General features: G+C 38.5%; 1 protein-coding gene across 1 annotated transcript in view; it reads left to right on the top strand.

The window, feature by feature from the left end:
• NDFIP1 (Nedd4 family interacting protein 1) overlaps positions 1–23190 on the top strand; it is a 95223-nt gene that overhangs the window by 18200 nt on the left and 53833 nt on the right. The window contains exon 2 of the mRNA XM_006891121.1: positions 15178–15265. Within this exon, the coding sequence (XP_006891183.1) occupies positions 15178–15265 (88 nt within the window). The remainder of the gene's footprint in view (positions 1–15177; positions 15266–23190) is intronic.

The following is a 23190-nucleotide window of genomic DNA, read 5'->3' as shown; positions in this document are numbered from 1 at the left end:
CTTCCCCCACCCCGCACATCCCCACCCCCACCCCAAGTATATGCCACTCTATGATAATCATAATGCCCTAAAATATATTAATTTTAAACGATTGAGAGAAGGCTTTTAAAGCTCCATCTCACATACTTTGGGCATGTGGCCAGGAGGGACCAGTCCTTGGAGAAGGACATCATGCTTGGAAAAGTGGAGGGACAGGGCAGGAGAGGAAGACCCCAGATGAGACATTGGCACGGTAACTGGGGCAATGAGGTTAGATGTTTTGGAGTCAATGAAACTGGCTCAAGACCGGGCAGGCCTCAGAGCTGTTGGACATAGAGTTTTGCTGTAAGCTGAAGGTGACTCAATGGCACATACCAACAGCAATAGACTATAATTAAAATAGTACTTTTGAACATCCTTGTGTGTATTTTAGTGAACATATTTCTGGATCTATAACTTTGGAGTAGAATTGTGGGATGTATGTGTTCAGCTTTAGTAGAGACTGTCAAGCACTTTTCTAAAATGGTTATGCAAAATTGCATTTCCACCAGCATTGTTTGAGAGTACTCCTCAAGAGCATTTGATATTTTTAGCTTCTTCATTTTGGCCATCATCATCTGTGGTTTAAATTTGCATTTTCTTGATGACCAATGAAGTGTATCACCTTTATTAGCTATGTGAATACATTTTCTTCTATCTATTCATCTTCCTGATTCCTGTTGAATTATACATACTGTCATACATATAAATAGACAGGTCTGTATTTCCTGGATAGAGGGCTGGGGAAAAAAAAATAATACTGTCTCTCCATCTTTAGGTTATTTTTTCATTCATTTATTACAGGATCTGGTGACTTAGTGGTAAGGAGTTGTGCTGCCAACTAAATGTTCAAATCCACCAACTGCTCCATAGGAGAAAGGTTAGCTGTGAGTCTGTTTCTACTGGAAATTACATAATAACAGTGTTGTAAAAGTGTTCTTGCATTCAAAACAGCTAACTTTAGAGGAACCAAACATATACCATTGATGTAAGAGTAGAGGTTAAAGTATAATGAGTAAAATGTGTGGGAACTAAAGGGGAGAATGGCTGAGGATGGTAGGGGCGAAAGAAACCACAGGGTTGCAATTTGGGGGGTAGAGGGGCAGGGATAGGAAAAGGGAAGTATCCGGGTGGAAAGACAGGGTAATGATGGGCAAGGTCCAATGGTGATTAATTTTTTAAAACATAATACCTGAGAATGGTTGTGTGGAACACAATGTGAATGAAGAATAACAGATTAAAACCCTTCCTGATCCTATGCCATCCTCCTCACTGTCTCCTCTCCTCTGTACTTAAACCCATTGTTGTATCACTGTGTCAGTTCAGTTTGTCTTGTTGAGGGTTTTCCTCTTTCTCTAGTTTTTCAAGCATGTTATCCTTTGCGGTACTGGCCTCTACTGATAACGTGGCCAAAGTATACAAGACAAAAATAACAACCAGAATTTACAGAATAACAACCAGTAAATTAAATGAAAAGGGGGAAATAAGTGTTCTTTTAAGGACATTAAGTTGGAGGAGGTAAAAATAGTAACAAATTGGTATGATGTTGGCATGTAATTGTGTTGTGCAGTTGAGTAGACGGTGACTCACAGTGACCTTGTGAAAAACAGATCTGAACCTTGTGCCATCCTCACCATCTCTGATATACTTAAACCTATTGTTGTAGTCACTGTGTCAGTCTGTCTTGTTGAAAGTCTTTCTGTCCTATAACCTTCCACCTTTCCAATCAGGATGTTCTTCTCCTAGAAGTGGCTCCTCTTCACAGTATACCCAAGTATGTGAAATGAAGCTTGACTATCCTTGCTTCCAAGGGATACCCTGGTTGCACTTTCTATAGGACAGACCTGTTTGTTCTCTTAGCATTCCAAGGTATACTTACTTCTCTTCTCCAATACCACAACCCAGAGGTGTTGATACTTCTTTTGTCGTCCTTAGTCATTGTCCAACTTGTAGGTGTATAGCAAGCAATAAAAAGACTTTGGCCTGGATCAAGCACACCTTAGTCTTTAAGCTGACATCCTTTCTCACCAGCACTTAATTAAAGATGTCCTGACAGTAGATTTTTGAAAAAATCAGTGCCATATGGCTTTTGATTTCTTGACAGCTAATACTGAGGGTATTAAAAGTAAGATGAATAGTGCCTGGTAAAATTTTGCATTGAATAAAATAGTCTCTTTGCCATCTACAGAGAATATTTTTGTAGGCTTCTGGCAGAAGAAAAAGCAATAGAAAGAATAGAAAGATTCCTTCCTCATATGTGATTGTACTTCTACTAGTTAAATCTAAATAGTGCTTACATTTTTAGCAGTCTTTGTGCATTACAGATGAGCTTCAGAGAAGTTGTATAAATCACACTAATTCAGTTGTACTACTAGATGGGCATTTAGTTAACAAGTTTCACCGTCTTCTAAGGAGCATTCAACCTTTGCTTCTGTTTGTTTTTTTTTTTTCCTCCCAATAGTTCATGAATATTCCTCACCAACACCACATAATTCAAGGGCATCAGTTCTTCAGTCTTTCTTATTAGTTGTCCTGCTTTTTCATGCATATAAGATGATTGAAAATGCTATGGCTTGGGTCAGGTGCATCTTATTCCTCAAAGTTGTATCCTTGCTTTTTAAAAGCACAATTTTAACTGTGATTTTAATTTACATTTACAGAGAAGTTAGATTTACATTCATTCATTGCTGCACATTTTACACCCTCTCCTTCCCTTTCCCCTTCCCCAGTTCACTTTTTTTTAAAAAGAAAAAAAATTCATTCATTGTTGAACAGTTACATACCCGCCACCTGCCCCCAGTCCTCTTTGCAATAATGTACCTCTTATTCTGGGCTGTTGTCAGGCATATAATGCCTAATCATATATTCCTTTTGATCAAGGACCTAGGTGTAAAACCAAAGACTATAAAAACTTCATTAGAGAAAAGCTTGGAAGAACTCTACAAGCCCTAATCCACGTCATAAACAGTATTCCAACCGTAATGAAAACCCTACAACTAGGAGAGAACAAAATAGATAAATGGGGCATTCTAAGAATCAGATCTCAATGTACATTAAAAAACTCCTCCAATAGGCTAAAAAGGAAAGTCAGACAGGGAGAAAAATTATTTGGTAATGACATATTTGGTAAGGGACTCATATTTAATACTTATAGAATACTCCAGCACCCCAACAAGAAAAGTGTAGACAACCAAATAGCAAGATGGACACAGGATATGAGTTGATATTTCACCAAAGACGACATTCAGATGGCAAACAAACACATGAAGAAATGTTCAAACTCCCTAGCTATCAGAGAGATGCAAATAAAAACAACTATGCGATAACATGTCACCCTAGTTAACAATAGCAAAGTTTAACAGAGCAGTAAACAAATACTAGTAAAGTTGTGGAGAGATCATAACCCATATTCACTGTCGGTGGGAGTGTAAAATGGTGCAACTGCTATGAAAGGTGGTTTGGCGCTTTTTCAAAAAGTTGGAAATAAAAATACCATTTGACCCAGCAGTGCCACTACTGGGAATTAACCTAAAGAAACCATAACCACCATCTAAACATATATGCACATTCATGTTTATTGCTGCATTACTTATAATTTCAAAGAGAAAGAAGCAACCCAAGTGTCCATCAACATATGAATGGATAGAAAAACTATGGTATATTTATACAATGGAATACTATGCAGCACTGAAAAATAACTCGTAAGACATTATTACACAGCATGGGAGACCTCAGAAGACGTCATGGTGAGTGAAATATCTCAGTCACAAAAGGACAAATATGGCATAGCACCACTATTAGAAAGCAGGTCTGACATGGGGAATGGGATGAGAATAGGATAAGAGTGGATAAATAATGAACATTGCATTGGAACAGATGACGGAAAGAATTGTTCCAAAGGCTTTTTAACTTTCAAAGAGGTCTTTTGCAGCAGATTTTCCCAGTTTTTTATAGTTTAATTTCTTGGCTACTGCTCCCATGTGTGTTGATTGTGGATCCCAGTAAAATGAGATCCTTGACAACTTCATTATTTTATATAATTTGCTTTTACAGATTAGAATTTTAGGATTTATGTCTATTAATCCATACCTTTTCAACCTATATGCAGAACAGATTATCCGGGAGGCTGGGCTCTATGAGGAGAAATGTGGAGTCAAGATTGGTGGACGATTTATCAACAGTCTGCATTATGCAGATGACACAGCCCTGTTTGCTGAAACTGAAGAGGACCTGAAGCACCTGCTGCAGAGTATCAAGGACTGCAGCCTACAGTATGGATTGAGGCTCAATGTCAAGAAGACAAAGATTCTCACCACTGGACCAATTGGCAGCATCAGGATGGATGGTGGAGAGATTGAGATTGTTCACAGCTTTAGTTTGCTTGGCTCCACAGTCAACAGTCTTGGCACCAGCAGCCAGGAAATTAAAAGGCGCATTGCCATGGGAAAGTCTGCTGTTAGGGACCTTTCCAGAGTACTGAAAAGCAATGGTGTCTCCCTGGAGACTAAGGTGCATCTGATACAGGCCATGGTCTTCGCAATCACTTGTTAGGCATCAGAGAGTTGGACAATGACCAAGGAGGATAGAAGGAGAATTGATGCCTTTGAGCTGTGGTGCTGGAGAAGAGTATTGAGAGTACCATGGACTGCTAGGAAAACAAACAGATTTGTCCTGGAGAGGGTTAAACTGGGTGGCTCCTTGGAGGTAAGGATTCTGAGGCTCCATCTAACATACTTTGGGCATGTTATGAGGAGAGACAGGTCCTTGGAGAAGGACATCATGCTTGGGAGGGTGGAGGGACAGCGCAGGAGGGGAAGCCCTTTATGAGGTGGATTGATTCAGTGACTGAGATAATCGGGATGGGAGTGTCAGAGACAGTGCGATTGGCACAGGACAGAGCAGAGTTTAGGGCTGTTGTACATAGGGTTGCTATGAGTTGCAAGTGACTTGACGGCACATAACAACAACAACAACAATAATCTGTTGTTAAGTCAGTTGTGGCTCTTAATGCCCTCTAGGACAGAGTCGAACTTTTCCCATAGATTTCTAGGGCTTTCATTTTTATAAAACCCACTACTACATCTTTCTCCCTGTGGGAGCCCTGGAGAGTCTGAACTGCTCATTTTTTGTTTAGCTTAATTGCATGCTTAATCACTGTGCTACCAGAGCACCTTGATATGTATGTGTAGTATTTATGTATATAAAATTTTAATGTTGTTGTTGTTTTTGTTGACTGCCTTCAAGTCAAGCATGACTCATAGTGACCCTATGAACAAAAGACCTGAAGCCCCTCTACAACTATCGATATTTATCAAAGGAAGTGGATGCCTCTCCTGCTTCCAAACCTGTCATAGTAAGTTATTGTTGTTATGTGCCATTGAGTCGCCTGCGATGTATAGTGACCCTGTGTCCCTGTCCTGAGCCAATCTCATTAACTCTGACACACCAACCCCCATCTCCGCAGTCACTGTATCAATCCATCTTATCCAGGGTCTCCCTCTCCTGCGCTGTCCGTCCATACTTCTGAGCATGATGTCCTTCTCCAAGGATAGGTCCTCCCTGAACACGGGCCCAAAGTAAGTGAGGCAGAGCTTCAAAATCCTAGCCTCCAAGGAAAGACTTGGTTTCACCCTCTCCAAAACAGACCTGTTTGTTTTCTTGGCAGTCCATGGTATGTTCAAGACTCTTCTCCAACACTTCAACTCGAAGATTTCTGTCATCTTCTTCTGTCATCCTCAGTCATTGTACAACTCTCTAAAGCATTACACATAGTTGAGAAGTCCATGGCCTGGATTAGATGCACCTTGATATTAAAACTCACATCGTTGCTTTTCATCACACTGGAGAGGTCCATGACAGCAGATTTTCCCAGTGCAGTTTGTCTTTTGATTTCCTGATTGTTGGTGTTAAGAGTTTTGATTGTGGAGCCGAGCAAACTGATACTTGCCAACAACCTCAATCTCTTCTCCATCTAATATGGTGCTGCTAATTGGCCCGGGGTGAAAATTTTTGTTATCTTGATGTTGAGCTGCAATTCATATTGAAGACTACAGTCCTTGACCTTTTGCAGCAGTGCTCCAGGTCCTCAATTTCAGCATGCAAGGTTGTGTCATCTCCTTATCGTAAGTTGTTAATGAGTCTTCCATCAATCTGATACCACACTCCTTTCATAAAGCCAAATGATCTGTTCTGCATACAGATTGAAAAGGTATGGAGACAGGATGCATCCCTTATGCACTCCTTTTCAGATTTTGAACCATGCAATGTTTCCTTGCTCTGTTCTAAGGACTGCTTCTTGGTCCAAGTATAGGTTTTGTATAAGCACAATCAAGAGCTCTGAGATTCCCATTTTCCTCAAGTTTAGCCACAATTTATTGTGATCCACACAGTCACATGCCTTTGTATAGTCAATGAAACACAGATAGACATTCTTCTGGTACTCTCTGCTTTCTGCCAAGATCTATCTGACATTGACAATAATGTCCCTAATAGAAGTTAGAAATGCCAAGTCCAAAAAAAAAAGAAATGCCAAGTCCAGGACACTATCAGCTCTATTGAGAGCATATAAATAGGAATAAATGATTTTTAAAAATTTGTCTTGAAATCTAAAAAAAGATCTTAAATAGATACCACTTGTAGTGTATGTTCTCTTATTAACAGTTTTCTTTTTCCAAAACAGTTGCTTTGCATATTGCTTTATGTGGTAGATAATTAGGAGCATTTTTTTTCTTTCATGTTATTTTGGAATTTAAATATAGATTAAAAATATACATTGATTTTTTTTTTTCCCCCCCAAAACAGACTATTTTCCACAATCTTATTTAAATGATTATTGGTAAGAAGGTAGCTGGTTTGTAGGAGAAAGATGGACAGTATCATTTTGTGTGGTTTACTGTTGCTAAAAACCCAGTGGATGATCTACTATGGTCTGTTCTGAATGGACAGTATAGTAACAACAACAACTCTCACATTTTGATTATGAAGTAGATTATTTTAAAATTAGCATGGTTTAGCTACTGTTATCTTATTAGTAGTGAAGGAAAAATAGTTTATTCTATCTTCTTGAAGTGAGAACAAGCCAAGTGCTTGTTACCATTTTATATTTGACTTTGCCTAACACTTAATTCATTATCCAATTAGGCTCTGGAGCTGTGAACCAAGTCTGAGTTTTCTAATGAAACCAGTAAGTGGAGAAAAGATTACTGTGGATAAGTGTTGATTATTAAAATAATTTGGGTGTTATTTTGTTTGTTTGTTTTTTGGATGTTACTTTTTAAAAGATAGTTCAGGAGCATAAATAAACACTTGCCAACTTGAAAATGTTAGTGATTTCCTTAAACTTTATAAAATCTTGAAACATTGGGAGTTTGCTTTAATCTGAAGACTCTTCACTGTATGTTTTACTAAATGAAGCCATACGCCAGAAATCAGTGGTACTTGTTTACATTTGTGGAGCCATCAGTAGAGCCACCTAGGAAACTGATCTTTGGTATTGCCAGGTTGATGACAGTTTTCCTGGTGCAACTCAAAATCTTAATGCCATCACCTTAGCTGTGGTGGACTCAGTGGCTGTATCAACAAGGAATATTTCTTCTAGTTCTTGACTTCTTGGGAATGTTGGAGATGACTATCTGCCATCCTCTCTTTTCTCTGGATTATGTACCTTCACTGTTTTAAGTCTGCATGAAAAAGGGAAAAAAAGAGGGGGAAGGGAATAATCAAATTAGTGAACTTTGTTCTCAGCCTTTGCTTTCATTTCTAAGAAATAAGGAGTTCTGCTGCCAACACAGAAGTCAGCTGTTCTAATCCACCAGCTACTTTGAGGGGGAAAGTTGGCTATTCTCTCACACAGTTTACAGTCTCTGAGAAACACCTGGTGGGTCAAACTGTCTGTGCAGTCCAGCTGGACCACAGTAGTTTTTTAATTTAAGTCCAGAGTTAAGATAATTATTTTTTCTCCTTCCAAATCAAGGTTTTTTTTTTTTCACATAGAGTTAATGATGATAACCGCAAAACTCCTTAAAAATAAAGCTTTACAAACAGATGGCCTTTCTGAGAGTATTAATGTTAACATTATACTTTTCATAGTAATCAGTTATTACATTGATTTTTTAAAATTTTTTAATAACATTGACTTTAAAGAAATAATAATGCTGATTATTTTTCTTTTGCTTCAGTGAATTTTGAGTTTTGATTGTTTTTATTTCTGTTTAAGAGAATTTAACATCTCTTCCTTCAGACATGACACATATTGTTTGAGGTAATAAATTCAGTGTTGGGGCTTTTTAAAAAATTATCTTTTGTTAAACTTTTATTTTCAAGGTAGATATTATTTGTCAGTTATTTCTTTTTACTCGAAATGTTATCCCTGACAGCAATTTAATAAAGAACTGGTCTTTTTTTAAAATGAAAACTTAAAAAATATTTTGGTGATATCAGAATAAAATAATTTATAATTATCTATTATACAATTGAAATATTCACAATCCTTGAGAACCCTCTAGCTGTACTTGCACAATAGAACAAAATAGCATACTTAATTGTTTACCTAAAGAAATGTGCTTTTACTTTCTGGTAATTATTTCCCACTTGGCACTGTTTACGGAATATGCAAAAATAGTGGGTTGTTAATAAGAGGTTTAAAATTGCACTTTAAGATAAAAGTTTTAAATATCAATTCTAAAATAAGATGTGGTAAATTAAAAGCTAGTGTTTAGCATTCATTCAGGATTTTCTGAGACTTAACTCTTGGTAACTTAAGAGATATATAAGAATCTCTGGTTTTAAATAAGACCTAACAGAAAAAAAAAAATGAATGGTGCAAATATTTGCAGCTTTATCAATTTATTGGATAGCTCAATAATAGTTTTCTTCCAGCATTTTGTTTATTGTAATTTGGGTGAAAGTTTGCAGAGCAAGTTAGTTTTCCTTTCAACAATTTATACAAAATGACAAAGTATGACATTGATCTACCTTCCTGTCATAGTAACAGGACTCTTCTCATTTTCTCCGTGTCTTCCTGGTTTCCATCTTTGCTCTTTCTGCTTTCTGAGTTTTGGTTTTGGGACAGCTACTGCTCTTGTGATCTTTTATAGTTGGTTATACTGAGTACATTCTCCCAGGTGTGGTTATTCACATTTAAAAGCCTTTTTGGCTTAAAGTTGAACCTTCTTTCCCCCCACATGGTGGATTCCGTTTCAAGTTTGAGGAACTTCTGGACATCACTAGTGTTTTTTCACATACTACTTGTATTTGCATGCATTAAAGGTTATATTTGATCATTTTGTTGACATCTACTTGGAACTGACCCGTAGCTGACCCTTTATTGGGTTTCTGAGGCTGTAATTCATCTGCTGATGGATTCAGACTGCCAAAGAGGCAGGCATGACCTTTGTGTTAGCAGTGCAGTTCCCTGTGGTCTTCACCTCAAGAACACCCTTATATGTTGATATTTCTCTAGAAATATAAGGTCTAAAAGTTTATCTTTTCAGCTAAATTCAGTTTAGTAACGACTATTTTATCTCACTATTAGTAAATAAAATTTAAGAATCACTTTGAAGTATCTTTAGCTACTGCTAGCTGATACAGTGGCAAATGTTAAGAGTACATGCCTCTTACTTGGACCAAGTCCTAGCATTGACTCTGTTACTGACCAGATTATACCTATTTCTAATTGGGAGGCCCTTTTGTAGGATTACTTAGGGGAGGACAGTAAAGAAGCTTTCCTGGGGGGATGGAGCTCAGATAAGAATTTACACCTGTAAGGGGATGCCTTTAAAGGTGTTAAATTAAAATTTACTGGGATTTTAACTAGAACTTTATGTGAATCTGTTTTGAAGATTTAAAAAATGGCTATTTAGCTAACTATTCATAGTCCTAGCTGGTTCTTAGATACAAATGTCCAAGAAGGAAATTTAAAAAAAAAAAAATTAGATTTGCTATGTTTGACAGGCCAAATCTAGAGAATAAAACATTAGTAGCACCTATTCTTGGGTAAGATCACTGGTGGTCTGTCACAGGGTGTTTTGCACAACTGATCAAAAGGCTATGTCTGCAGTAGTTTGAATCTGCCTGCTCATTTGAGGGAAGAATAGCAGTCTCCTCCTGTTAACAGCTTGAAGTTGTGTTGTAGTGAGTTGGAACGTACTTAACGGCAGTGAGAGGTTGTTTTTTCATAGGAAATTTATGGGTAACAGTCCTGGGTGGTGTAAGTGGTAGATGTGGCTGCTAATCAAAAGGTTAGAAGTAGCAGTCTAGCCAGAGGTACCTTAGAACTCTGACTCTGCACTTTCAGAAGAATCAGCCACTGAGAACCCTGCTGAGCAGAGATCTCTTCTAGGGTTGCCATGAGTCTGAATTGACTTGATAGCATTTGGTATTTATAGGTACATTTCTTTTCTTTTTTTGTTCTGTGAACAACAGATCTGAATCTTGTGCTGTCCTTATCATCTCTGACACTTGCTGTAGTCACTATGTCACTCTGTCATGTTGAGAATCTTCCCTTTTTTGCTAACCTTCTACCTTTCTAAGCATGATATCCCTTTTCCAAGAAATAGCCTCTCCTGGTAACATGTCCAAAGTATATGAGATGAAGCTTTGCTCTAAGGAGCACTCTGAGTGCACTTTTTCTAAGACATATCTATTTATGTATAGAGAGGAGCATGGGTAATCATGGTTGCTACCGGCTCTGCTGGCATTGGTGGTCCTATACACCACTGAATGAGAATTGACTCAGTTAACACTTCAGGGGGTTTACACAGCCTTCACCCACGCTGGAGGATATTGCCCATCTTTCTCTGTGGTGGTTGTTATATATTGTCAAGTCACTTGTTACTCATAGTGACCCTGTGTACAATAGCTCTCACTCAACCCTGCTCTATCCTGTGCCAGCCTTTTTGTCTCTGACACACAATTACTTGAGTCAATCTACCCCATCTAAGATCTCCTTCTCTTGCACTGTTCCTACACCTTCCCAAGCATGGTTCCCTCTCAAAGGACTGGTTCCTCCTTACAACATGCCCAAACTATGTCCGACGGAGCTTCAGAATCCTTGCTTCCAAGAAGCCGCCTAGTTTCACCCTCTAGGATGAACATGTTTGTTCTGGCAGTCCATGGTATAGTCAGTACTTTTCTCCAGCACCACAGCTCAGAGGCATCAGTTCTTCTGTCATCCCTAATCATTGTCCAGCTTTCTGGTTCATAACAAGTACTTGCGGAGACCATGGTGTAGATCAGGAGCACCTTAGTCTCCAGACTGACATCATTGCTCTTAAGTACTCTGGAGAAGTCCCAACATCTGGTATGTTTGAACCACAGGTCTTTGGATTAGCAGTGTAATTCTTTACCACTAAGCCACAAAAACTCCCTACCAGCTCTGGTAACATAGTGCATAGTGTCTCAGGATGCTAACTGAAAGATCAGCAGTTCTAATCTACCAGCTGCTTTTCTGTAAAAGATGTACAGTCTTCTTCCATAAAGATTTACAGCCTCAGAAATTTGGTGGAGGGGTTCAGTATTAGTTAGAACTGACTTGGGTACAGATATCCAGGAAAGTAGAAGAGAGGGCACAGTCTAGTCTTTTAAGTGTGTCAAAAGAGAAAGGCCATCTGAATTTTCATGTAACTAAATTTTTCCTGGTTCAATAGTTGAGAGGTTAGGTAGTTTTATATGGTTAATTAAACCCTACACTTCAGATAGAATATAATTGCATATTAATATTTTAGTGTGGGAAGATCATATAAATATTATTTGAAGATAAGTAAAATGGATCTGGAATTTTTACAAATTATATGCTATTAAAAGATCCAATTCCTAGCAGCTTTTATTACTTGTCAGAGTCATATAGTAAAAAAAAGAGGTATCCCCACTTCTTGCTTAGTAGCATAGTGTACTGAGAGAACAGCTCCCACCATTTTTCAGACCTATCTCTTAGAGGAGCTCCTGCATCCAGAAGTCCTGTGATTTCTAAGTTGTGTTCGGATGGCACTGAGTTAGGAGAAGAAATACGGCATATTTCCAACTCTGCCCACAGAGTGATGACACTTTTTTCTCTGTGAGAGAGCTTCAGGAAAGTGTGAATATCACTGAGTTTCAGGGTTGTGGTGGGGTGGCCTGTACAGGAAGGTTCCTAGGGATAGAAAAGAGAAACCTTAACATTATTTTGGAACCAAGTAGACAGTTTTAGATAGCTTTACAGATAAGCTCTGTCTAGCTTGAGTGAACGGGATCCACTTTTGTTACTGAGTACCTGACTTATTTGGCTGACAGAGGCAGACTAATGGCCATAGATGCCCCCAGAATTAGAGAATTTTACAGATCCTGTTGTTTAACAGGTTATTCACACAGATGATGGTCGCCAACATGCCTCTTTATGAAGGTGATTGTCTCCTCTCTACTGCCCCACTTCTTCCAAATTTTAAAGTTTCGAACAGCTTGTTTGATGGAGTCTAATTATATCTCCAAGAATATAAAAGTAAGCCAGAGAATGAAGTCCTTGGCCACAGAGATCCTAGGATCACCTGAACCTGTGAAGATAAACAAACAGACATGGGGGGCGGGGGGGCGGTATATATATATATATATGTATTTTTCACTTGGAAATAATATTAGTACATAATTCCAAAATGAGAACTTTAAGAAAAAAAAAATCACCTAGAAATAGAACTTTCTTTCCTTTCTAAAAATAAAATTGGGGCTTTCTGAGAAGCTTGGAATTTCTTTGTTGTTATCTGGTACTATGGTGTAGGCTGATTAAATATCACATTTCTAGGTTGCTAGGAGACAGACACCTATCTTGCAGATACTGGCTTATAAGGCCTCTTTATTCTGTGTACTTTTGTATTTCTCAGAATTGTCATGCTTCCTTTTTGAAACCTAAATTATGCAGAGGTAACATGATTACTTTTGACCAAGCCCGGGAATAGAAAACAGTTCAGAAGTATTGAACTAGATTTAAATAAAGGCCTTTAGTAACAGTAGTAGATTAAGGTAATATTCTTGGAAAGTCTCTATCTCAGTTCTTGCTGCTCTTTTTCCTACTTCTGCCATATCCCAGGGTAGAAGAGTTTTTAGATACGCTTTAAAAAATTTTAAGATTCTGAGTGTTAAAACCAGCATTCCTTAGAACCATGACCCCAGAGGTTCTCTTTGAATAATTCACTGATTTGGCAGTCTAGAGACTAAGGTGCACCTACCTGATACAGGCCATGGTCTTTGCAATTACTTGCTATACATCAGAGAGCTGAACAATGATTAGAGATAATAGAAGGGAAATTGATGCTTTTGAGCTGTGGTGTTGGAGAAGAGTATTGAGTCTACCATGGATTGCTAAGAGAACAAACAAGTTTGTTCTAGAGAGGGTGACACCAGGCTGCTCATGAAGGCAAGGAATCTGAAGCTTCATCTGACATACTTTGGACATATTGCAAAGAGGGACCAGTCCTTGGAGAGGGATGTCATGTTTGGGAGGGTGAAGGGACAGCACAGGAGAGGAGGACCCTTAATGAGGTGGTTTGATTCAGTGACTAGGGTAAAGGGAGTAGGTGTGTCAAAGATAATAAGATTGGCACAGAGTAGAGCAGGTTTTAGGACTGTTGTACATAGTGTTGCTATGAGTTGCAGGCAACTTGATGGCACATAACAACAACAGTAATTATTTTGTCCAGACACTCCTATTTAAAAGAAAGGCTTAAAAAAAGCCCAAACAAAAAACAGAAAAGAAAAAGTTATCTGTTGTAAAATAGTTATCTTGTGAATGCCCAAGTTTAACATGAGAGTACTAAAAGTTCTGAAAAAAAAAAAATAAGCCCAGGTGGTAGATATTGATGAGAATTGGGCACAAAATGTGTGAATTCGAAATGGAAAGCTTTACAATATTAATCAGAAAGTTTTGTCAGTATGTGGACTATAGTAAGTAGTACAGGAAGCAGAGATTGAGAGGGCGGGCTGAATTTTAACAGGTTAGGGAACTCTTGTTTTCTGTTAAAACCTCTCGTGGTCCCACTGCCATTTTTCTGTTTCAAGTCCAAGTATACTACTAATATTATTTCCAGTATCAGTAGATTGCCAGATCTTTCTAGTTTATTTCAGTCTGGAAGTTCTGAAACCTGTTCAACATAAAACACACTGATTTTATGAAAGAAAATTAGCCAGTGAAAACAAGTAGCTCAGTTGACACTACCTTATATCATGATGCTATTGAAATCAGGTCAGGCTCCTAAGTCAGGCACATTAAGAATATTGTTATTACTTTACAGACTGATGCATATTTTGGATCTATCCATAATGGCATAGTTGTCATTTTGTCAGTGAATATAGTTTATTAGCATGCTGGGAAACTGAAATTGAATGTCGTCTATGAAGATAACTTTTTATTATATAGACTACTATTATCCTGTGCAGTGGCAGGAAGACATACTTTCAGTGTCCTGTTTAAGATATTTGAAGACTTTTCACTACAAGAATGTTGATGAGATAGAGAAGATACATATATGTATATTGGCAGAAGTTATAAGAAGATGATACCTTTGTAAATGCCTTAATTATTTAAGTTTTAATTTCTCTGCACACACTGAATGTGATGGTAAACTTTGGCTTCCCTATGTTTGTCTTTGTTTTAAATATATTTTTCCAACTCTGAAAGTTTGTAAACTTTTAAACTTTATATCCTAACTTTATAAATGAAAAATAGGATTACAAAAAAATTAAGAATATACATATGCAAACAATAAAAAAATTTCTGTGTAATCCCATCACCTAGAGATAAATTCTTTTGAACTTCAGAGATCATTCTAGACCATTGTAGAATAAAGCTTTCATTTTCAAAACAAGAATAGAATTATGTGCTGTGTATTGTTTGCTGACTAGCATTTTATAGATGACAATATTTTATGGACGTCTCTATGTCTTCAGATAGTTTTCATTTTCATTATTAATGGTTAGTAGTACTTTATTTAAGAAGGCGCCTTTGATTAGAATTTAGGTTATTTCTGATTTTTTTAACAGTTGCATTTCTACTTCTTTTTTCTACCTCTTTGCTTATTTCCTTAAATAACAGAGTAAATTCTTTTTAAAGAATTTTCCTCCATAGAAGGGAAAAGCATTTGGAAAGTATTGCCAGATAACTTGACATTTGCATTAAACTGTGATACATTTTTTTAGTTGCAGAATGAAGAGGAGCCTGGCGAACCTGAACAGGCTGGAAGTGATGCTCCTCCGCCTTACAGCAGCATCTCTGCAGAGAGTGCAAGTAAGTGATGGGAGCACGTGATAGCTGAGCTCCTTATATGCTTTTTTCCACAGACTTTTCTAGTGTGTGCTTATTGGAGGTTACCTTTGCTTCAACATTCATTAAGAAGTTTTTGCTAAAAGATTTGTTGTAACTTGAAGAAAGAGAGCCCAAAACCTTCCTCATGTTACTGTTTTTAAAAAATAGGCGAAACCCCATTTGAATGTGGTTCCTTCCTGATCTGCATTGGTATTTAAAAAAAAAATTTATAAATAAATAGGTACCAAAATATTTACCAGTTCAAAATCTTTGCATGAACAGATAAAAGCCAAAAGAATACATTTGTTGTCATTGAGTTGATGCCAACTTAAGAATTTATTTGATTATCAAAATCCTATAGGAACAAAGAGTTTTGAAGGTCTATTATTTCAGAAATGTATGGCCAATCCTTCTTCATAGTCTGTTTTAATTTGGGAATTCAGCTTAAGTACAGCATCAGACAGACAAACGTTGAACCCGAAAGACATCAGACAGACAAACGTTGTACCTGAAGGACAGCATCAGACAGACAAACGTACCCGAAAGAGCCAATGATAGACAAGTAAACATAACACATCTAAGCGATAAGAGCAGCAACATGTAAAGATACTTCCCCAATACAAAAACTTGACAGATAAATTCAACATTGATCCCCATACCCTTCAGTGTTAGTCTTGTTCTCACTCCTGACCCCCATCCTCCCTACCCTCCCTACCCATCCTGTAATGAATACCATGGACTGCCAAGTGAACAAATAGATCTGTGCTGGAGAGAGGGTGAAACCAGGTTGCCCCTTGGAAGCAAGGATTTTGAAACTTTGTCTCATGTATTTTGGGCATGTTGCCAGGAGAAGGATATCATACTTGGAAGGGTATAGGGTCAGCACAGAAGAGGAAGACCCTGAATAAGATGGATTGACACAGTGAGAATGGGGGAAGTGTGTCAGAGACAGTGAGATTAGTTTAGCATAGGGTAAGGTTCAGAACCATTGTTCATAGGATTGCTATGAGTCAACTCGACAACATAGTACAACAGAACAACATAGGACAGAGTAGAATTGCCCTGTAGGGTTTCTAAGATGGTATTTGTTGTCATCTCCACAGTAAGTTGTACGGCTAACCAGAAGGCTTTACCTCCCAGTTGTTTTCAATCCATCAGCTGCTCTGAGGCAGAATGATGGGTATTCTCCTGTTAAGACATGTTGCTGAGTACCGTAGAATAGGAACTAACTCAGCTGACCCTCCAGCGGGTTTTCAGAGGCAATAAATAACATTGGAGGAGGGGGCCTTTCTCCGCGGAGCAGCTGTGGATTTAAACTGCATACATTGGGTTAGAAGTGCAGTTCCTTGCCTTGGAAACCACAGAAAGTTAAAACTTTGAGTCTGAGTCGGCTAGCAGTAAGTGAATCTTTCAAGATGCGACTGACCTTTTTTTAAATAATGCAAACTATAGAAAAATTAGTGACCACAACAGGATACTATGACTCAAGTATTTGATAAACATTTTTTTCAAATACTGTTTTCTCTCCCTTCATATCAAAATATTAAGTAGTTATAAGTATCATTTACCATAGATAACCAAACTGATGATCATAAAGATTTGTGAGCAGAGCAGTAAGATTTTAAAAAGCTAGATTAAAACTTGTACTGCTCACCATCTAAATGTCTTCTTTACTATTGAAGGCAATATGGTGCTTTCTTAAAAAGTTGCAAGTAGAAATACCATTTGACCCAGGAATTCTACCCTAAAGAAATCAGAACTGCCACCCAAGCAGATATATGCACACCCATGTTTATTGCTGCTTTGTTCACAATAGCAGAGTTGGAAGCCACCCAAGTGCCCATCAGCAAACGAATGGGTAGAGAAGCTGTGATATACTCACACAATGGAATACTACCCTGCTTTGAAAAACAAAGAACTCATGAAATATACAAAATGGGTGAGCCTGGAGGACATTATGCTGAGTGAGATATCTTAGCCACAAAGGGACAAATACTGCATAGTGCCACTGGTGTAAAGTGGGACTGACATCGGGGTTGGGGGAACCTAAGAAAAGAGGGGATAAATAACTTAAACTGCATTGAAACAGATGAGGGAGAGAACTGTTTAAAAGGAATATGTTGTTGTTATGTGCTGTAGAGTTGCTTGTGACTCATAGCAACCCTATGTACAACAGCCCTAAACTCTGCTCTGTCTTGTGCCAGTTGCACTGTCTCTGACACTCCCATCCTGATTACCCCAGTCACTAAATAATCAGTCTACCTCAAATAGGGCCTTCCCCTCCTGCGCTGTCCCTCCACCCTCCCCAGCATGATGGCCTTCTCCAAGGACTGGTCTCTTCTTACAATATGTCCAAAGTATGTTAGACGGAGCCTCAGAATCCTTGCCTCCAAAGAGCCACCTGGTTTAACCCTTTCTAGGATGAATCTGTTTGTTTTCCTAGCAGTCCATGGTACTCTCAGTACTCTTCCCCAGCACCCACAGCTCAAAGGCATCCATTCTCCTTCTCTCCTCCTTGGTCATTGTCCAACTTTCTGATGCATAACAAGTGATTGCAAAGACCATGGCCTGTATCAGGTGTACCTTAGTCTCCAGAGAGACACCATTGCTCTTCAGTACTTTGGAGAGGTCCCTAACAGCAGACTTTCTCATGGCAATGCACCTTTTAATTTCCTGGCTACTGGTGCCAAGAGTGTTGACTGTGGAGCCAAGCAAACTAAAGCTGTGAACAATCTCAATCTCTTCACCATCCATCCTGGTGCTTCCAATTGGCCCAGTGGTGAGAATCTTTGTCTTCTTGATATTGAGCCTCAATCCATATTGGAGTCTACAGTTCTTGACCCTCTGCAGCAGGGGCTTCAGGTCCTCCTCAGTTTCAGCAAGCAGGGTTGTGTCATCTGCATAACGCAGATTGTTGATAGATTGTCCACCAATATAGGATTAAGTATTATTTTCATGACAAGATTCCAGAAAAAGAAATGTATAGTAAAGTGGACTATGGACTTGGGGGGCAGGGGGATTGTATAAAAAGGAAAGAATTTTTTTGTTTTTCAAAGAGAAAAATGAACTGGGGGGAGGGGTGGGCAGGGAGAAAATGTGCAACAGTGAATGAATGGGGGGGAGATTAAATGGAAAGAATATGCTGTAAAAAAATAAATAAAAACACAAACAACAAAACGTATCCTACTTGAGTTATGGTGAAATAGACAGTCTGAAAAATCTCTCCTACTGAAATACATAGTAATAGACATCTTTAAATTGTTAAAGAGCAAACATGTCAGTCACTTTGAGGAGAAAGGTACACCTGATGCAATTCAAGGGATTTCATCGTTTCATATGCACTTGAAATCTGGTCAGTGACTAAAGATGATCAAAGAATTAATGGTTTTGACTTAAAGTGGCAGTGAAGAATATTAAATATACTACCAACAGTCAAAAAAACAAACATTTATCTTCAGAGAAAGAAGTAAAGCCAGAGTGTTGAGTAGAAGCAAGGATGGTGAGACTTGTCATATATTCAGAACATGTCAGGAAGAGTCAGCTCCCAGAGAAAGATACTGTAATTTAGAAAAACCTCCATCACGGACAAAAACCAAGAATCCCTAATGAGATGAAATGACACAGTGGATACAACAGTGGACATAGTTGTAAATGTAAAGATGGTGCAGGATTGGAAGGTGTTTTGTTCTGTTGTACATTCTGTTCCTTTGAGTTGAAATCAAGTTGACAACACTAAACAACCATAAGAAAGATAAATTATCCCACTACTCGTCTCAGTTTTTCTTACTTTGGTGACATTTTTCTGTGATGCTAGAAGCTATACTACTATGGGGTTTTAGACATTAGCATGGTTACTCATAGTTGACAGGTTTCAACACACTAGGAAAAAATATCTGACAATCAGCTTCCAGAAATCTAAAAAGAAAATTCTGTAGATTGCAGAATAATAACTCAGACTTTGATGTGTTTGCATTGAATGCATCATCAGGAAAGATTGACTGTCAGAGATAACATATTTGATAAGGTAGAGGACAGCTATGTAAGGAGTACCCTCATTGAGATGTATTAACACAGTGAACTTGAACATAAGAATCTAGTACAGCCCTTCTAGGAAGTAATTATGCCAGGGACCTTGAAAAACCAGGGGTGATGGTTATATAACAAGTGTATTGATTCTGGTCTTGGAATAAATGCAAGGCTGTTCTTTAAAGAAGGACATGTGATGGACTCCAACTTTAATGAAGATTCACCCTAGTATTGTTAATGATTGTTGGCTTCCGGAAACTCTATGAACTTTGATAAATGTCGATAGTTGCAGAAGGGCTTCAGGCCTTTTGTTCCTAGGGTCGCTATGAGTTGTGCTCAACTCGAAGGCGATCAACAACAACATTATCTGGCTAAAACTTCTGATACCATACTGAATAGAAGTGGTAAGAGCAAGCACCGTTGTCTTGTTCTTGATTTCAGGAGGAAAGCTCTCACTTTTTCTTTATTAAGTATAATGTTGTCTGTTGGCTTTTCATATACACAGGGAATCATTTTGCAGACAATCCCTTCTACTCTAGTTTTCTTGAGAATTTTTATCAAAGAATAATGTTGGATTTTTATCAAATTAATCCAGCAGACTTAAGGTAAAGGAAGTAGAATTTAAGAACTATGTGATCCATCTGCCTTTTGTTCTTTTTTTCTTTTAATTTTTTTTTATTATTAATTTCAATGAAAATTTAGAGACTTCGGATTTCCATTCATTCATTGTTGCACTTTTCTCCCTGCCCAACCTCCCCCCCCCCAATACACTCCCCTCTTGGAAAAGTAAAAGAAAAAATTCTTTGTTTTATAATCCCTTCCCCCAGATGCACTCCACTATGCAGCCTTTGCTCTGGACTCCTGTCATGACAAAAATACCTAATCCCATATCCCTTTTAAACAGTTTCTCCCTAATCTGTTTCAGTACAGTATACATTATTGAATCCATCTTTCTTAATCTGCCCCTAACCCCGAGGTCAGTCCTGTTTTACAACAGTAGCACCATGCAGTATTTGTCCTTTTGTGCCTGAGCTACTTCACTCAGCATAATGTCCTCCAGGGTCAACCATTTTGAATAATATTGCATGAGTTTCTTGTTTTTTCAGTGCAGCGTAGTGTTCCATTGTGTGAATATACCACAGCTTCTCTGTCCATTCATTTGTTGATAGGCACTTAGGTTGTTTCCAGCTCCTTGCTATTGTGAACAAAGCTGCGATAAACATGGGTGTGCATATATTTGCTTGGGTGGCAGTTATGGTATCTTTGGGGTATATTCCCAATAGTGGAATTGCTGGGTCAAATGATATCTCTATTTGTAACTTTTTGAGAAAGCGTCATACTGCCTTCCATAGTAGTTGCACCATTTTATACTCCCACCAACAGTGAATAAGGGTTCCAGTTTGTCCACAACTTCGCCAACATTTGTTGCTTGCTGTTCTATTAAATTTTGCTATTCTGACTGGGGTGAGATGATACCTCATAATTGTTTTGATTTGCATCTCTCTTAGAGCTAGGGATTTTGGACATTTCTTCATGTGCTTGTTGGCCACCTGAATGTCTTCTTTGGTGAAGTGTCTGTTCATACCCTGTGCCCATTTTTCAGTTGGAGTATTTACTTTTATCTTCTTGTGGTCTGCCTTTTGTTCTTATTCTACTTCCCTCATTAGCTGTTTAATTTTTGTGCCTCTGAACCTGTGGCCTGAAATGTAGTACGATAGATGCCTCTTATAAAAATACTTTAAAAAAAATTTTTTTTTAAAAAAAATTTAGATTTGAGTAAAAGTTTGCAAAGCAGATTAGTTTTTCATTCAACCATTCATACATGTGCTAATTCCCACAGTGTAATGATACTTTTTCCCCCAATAAGAATCCCCGTAATTCTCATTTCCATTTGTCATTTTATCCTACACTTTCCTGCCTTCAGGACTTTGGCCTTAAAAAATGCTGTTCTTTTGACCTTATATGGCTGACTATTCTAAGGAATGCTTGCCTTTTCAGGACAGGGTAAGGTTTGTGGGGTGGTTTAGTCACCATATAGGCATTTAGACTATGTCAGTAAATTCTTAATGAAAAAACAAACAAAAATTAGACATACGCTAATGCTTTAAGCCTCTTCTTCATTGTTTCATTTATATTGGAGTCTTTTTTACTAAATCTCTAAAGAGGACAAAACAGGACATGGGGGCACAGGGCCAGGAGCTTCTCTCTGAAAGGGCCCAGAAGCAGTAAGAATAGGACAGTCCCTCACGAGCCCAGCCCCGTGGTGTCTGTAGAGCCCTTGGAGAGCTCTGGGGCAAACCTTGCTGGATGATGTGGATTTGACTGCTGATCTGAAACCACCACCTGGACTTGTTCCAAGTATCTGGCCAAGTACAGGAACAACCTTTAACTATGGCCAGCACAAATACAAGAAGCCTCAGGTCACACCTTACTACTGTTTCTCCACAGCAATGCCATAGTCTCTCCAACACCGTCACCAGGATCTCACTAACAGGTTCTATTCTAGTTTCCCTCCAATCTTGCTGCCCCAAGTCTTGCTTGCCTCAAGTCATGCTGCTCACTGTGGGAAGCACTCTTTCACTTATCCTAGTCCCATAGCTGATGCTGATTTGCAAGACCATGCTGATTTGCAGGACCAACTGTCTGCCGTTAAGGTAGCCAGAGACCAGAGGCCAGATGGCTAAAAAGCACCAACTTTTAGGCTACCTATTACACTAATCTGTTGTTTTGTGCCGTTGAGTTGCCTGCAACTCCTAGCAGCCCTGTGTACAACAGCTCTGAAGCCTGCTCAATTGTGAGCCAGTCTCACTGACTCTGACACACCTACCCTCATTACCCCGTTACAGTGCCAGTCCATCTATCTCATCCAGGGACTTCTTCTCCTGCATTGTCCCTCAACACTTCTGAGTATGATGTTCTTCTCCAAGGACTGGTCCATCCTGGCCACATGCCCAAAATATGTGAGACAGAACTTCAAAATCCTAGCTTCCAAGGAGAAACTTAGTTGCATCCTCTCCAAGACAGACCATGTTTGTTCTCTTGGCAGTCCATGGTATGTTCAATACTCTTCCCTAGCACCACAACTCAAAGGCATCAATTCTCTTTCTGTTATCCTTAGTCATTATCCAGCTCTCTGAAGCATAGCAAGTAATTGCGAAGGCCATATCCTGGAACAGGTGCACTTTAGTTTCTAGACTGCATCATTGCTTCTCAGTTCTCTGGAGAGGTAGGTTCCTGACTGCAGATTTTCCCAATGCAATTTATCTTTTGATTTCCTGATTTCTGGTGTCAAGAGTGTTGATTGTGGAGCTGAGCAAACTGTTAGTGTTAACAACCTCAATCTCTTCTCCATCTGTCATGGTGCTGCCAGTTGGCCCAGTGGTATCTTTGTCTTCTTGATGTTGAGCTTCAATCCATATTGAAGACTATAGTCTTTGACTTTATTCAGCAAGTGCTTCAGCTCCTCCTCAGTTTCAGCAAGCAGGGTTGTGTCATCTGCATAACGCAGGTTGTTAATGAGTCTCCCTCCAAATGCCACAGCCTCTTTTAAACCCAGCTTGTATTTCTGGTAGTTCTCTGTCGATGTACTACTGTTAAGTAGTTTTTGGATAATCTTCAGCAGGATTTTGCTAGTGTGTGATATTGGTGATATTGTTCCATAATCTCCACATTCTGTCAGATCACTCTTTTTTTGGAATGCGAATGAATAAGGATCTCTTCCAGGCCTGATTGCCATCTTGGTTTTCATGTATGTGTGTGGAGGGGATAAGGGAAGAAGAAATAAAATGTTAGTTTAAAAGTTAAGAACAAAGTAATGTGAGTTTCTTTTTTTAATTGAATTAGTGAGCTTTTATTATTCTTTTTTTAAATTTTATTTTATT

The sequence above is a fragment of the Elephantulus edwardii genome, unplaced genomic scaffold (genome assembly GCF_000299155.1).
Source record: "Elephantulus edwardii isolate Elephantulus edwardi_28Jun2011 unplaced genomic scaffold, EleEdw1.0 scaffold00095, whole genome shotgun sequence".
Taxonomy (NCBI): domain Eukaryota; kingdom Metazoa; phylum Chordata; class Mammalia; order Macroscelidea; family Macroscelididae; genus Elephantulus; species Elephantulus edwardii.
The sequence above is the reverse complement of the archived record's forward strand: the minus strand, read 5'-3'. Positions and strand labels throughout refer to the sequence as shown.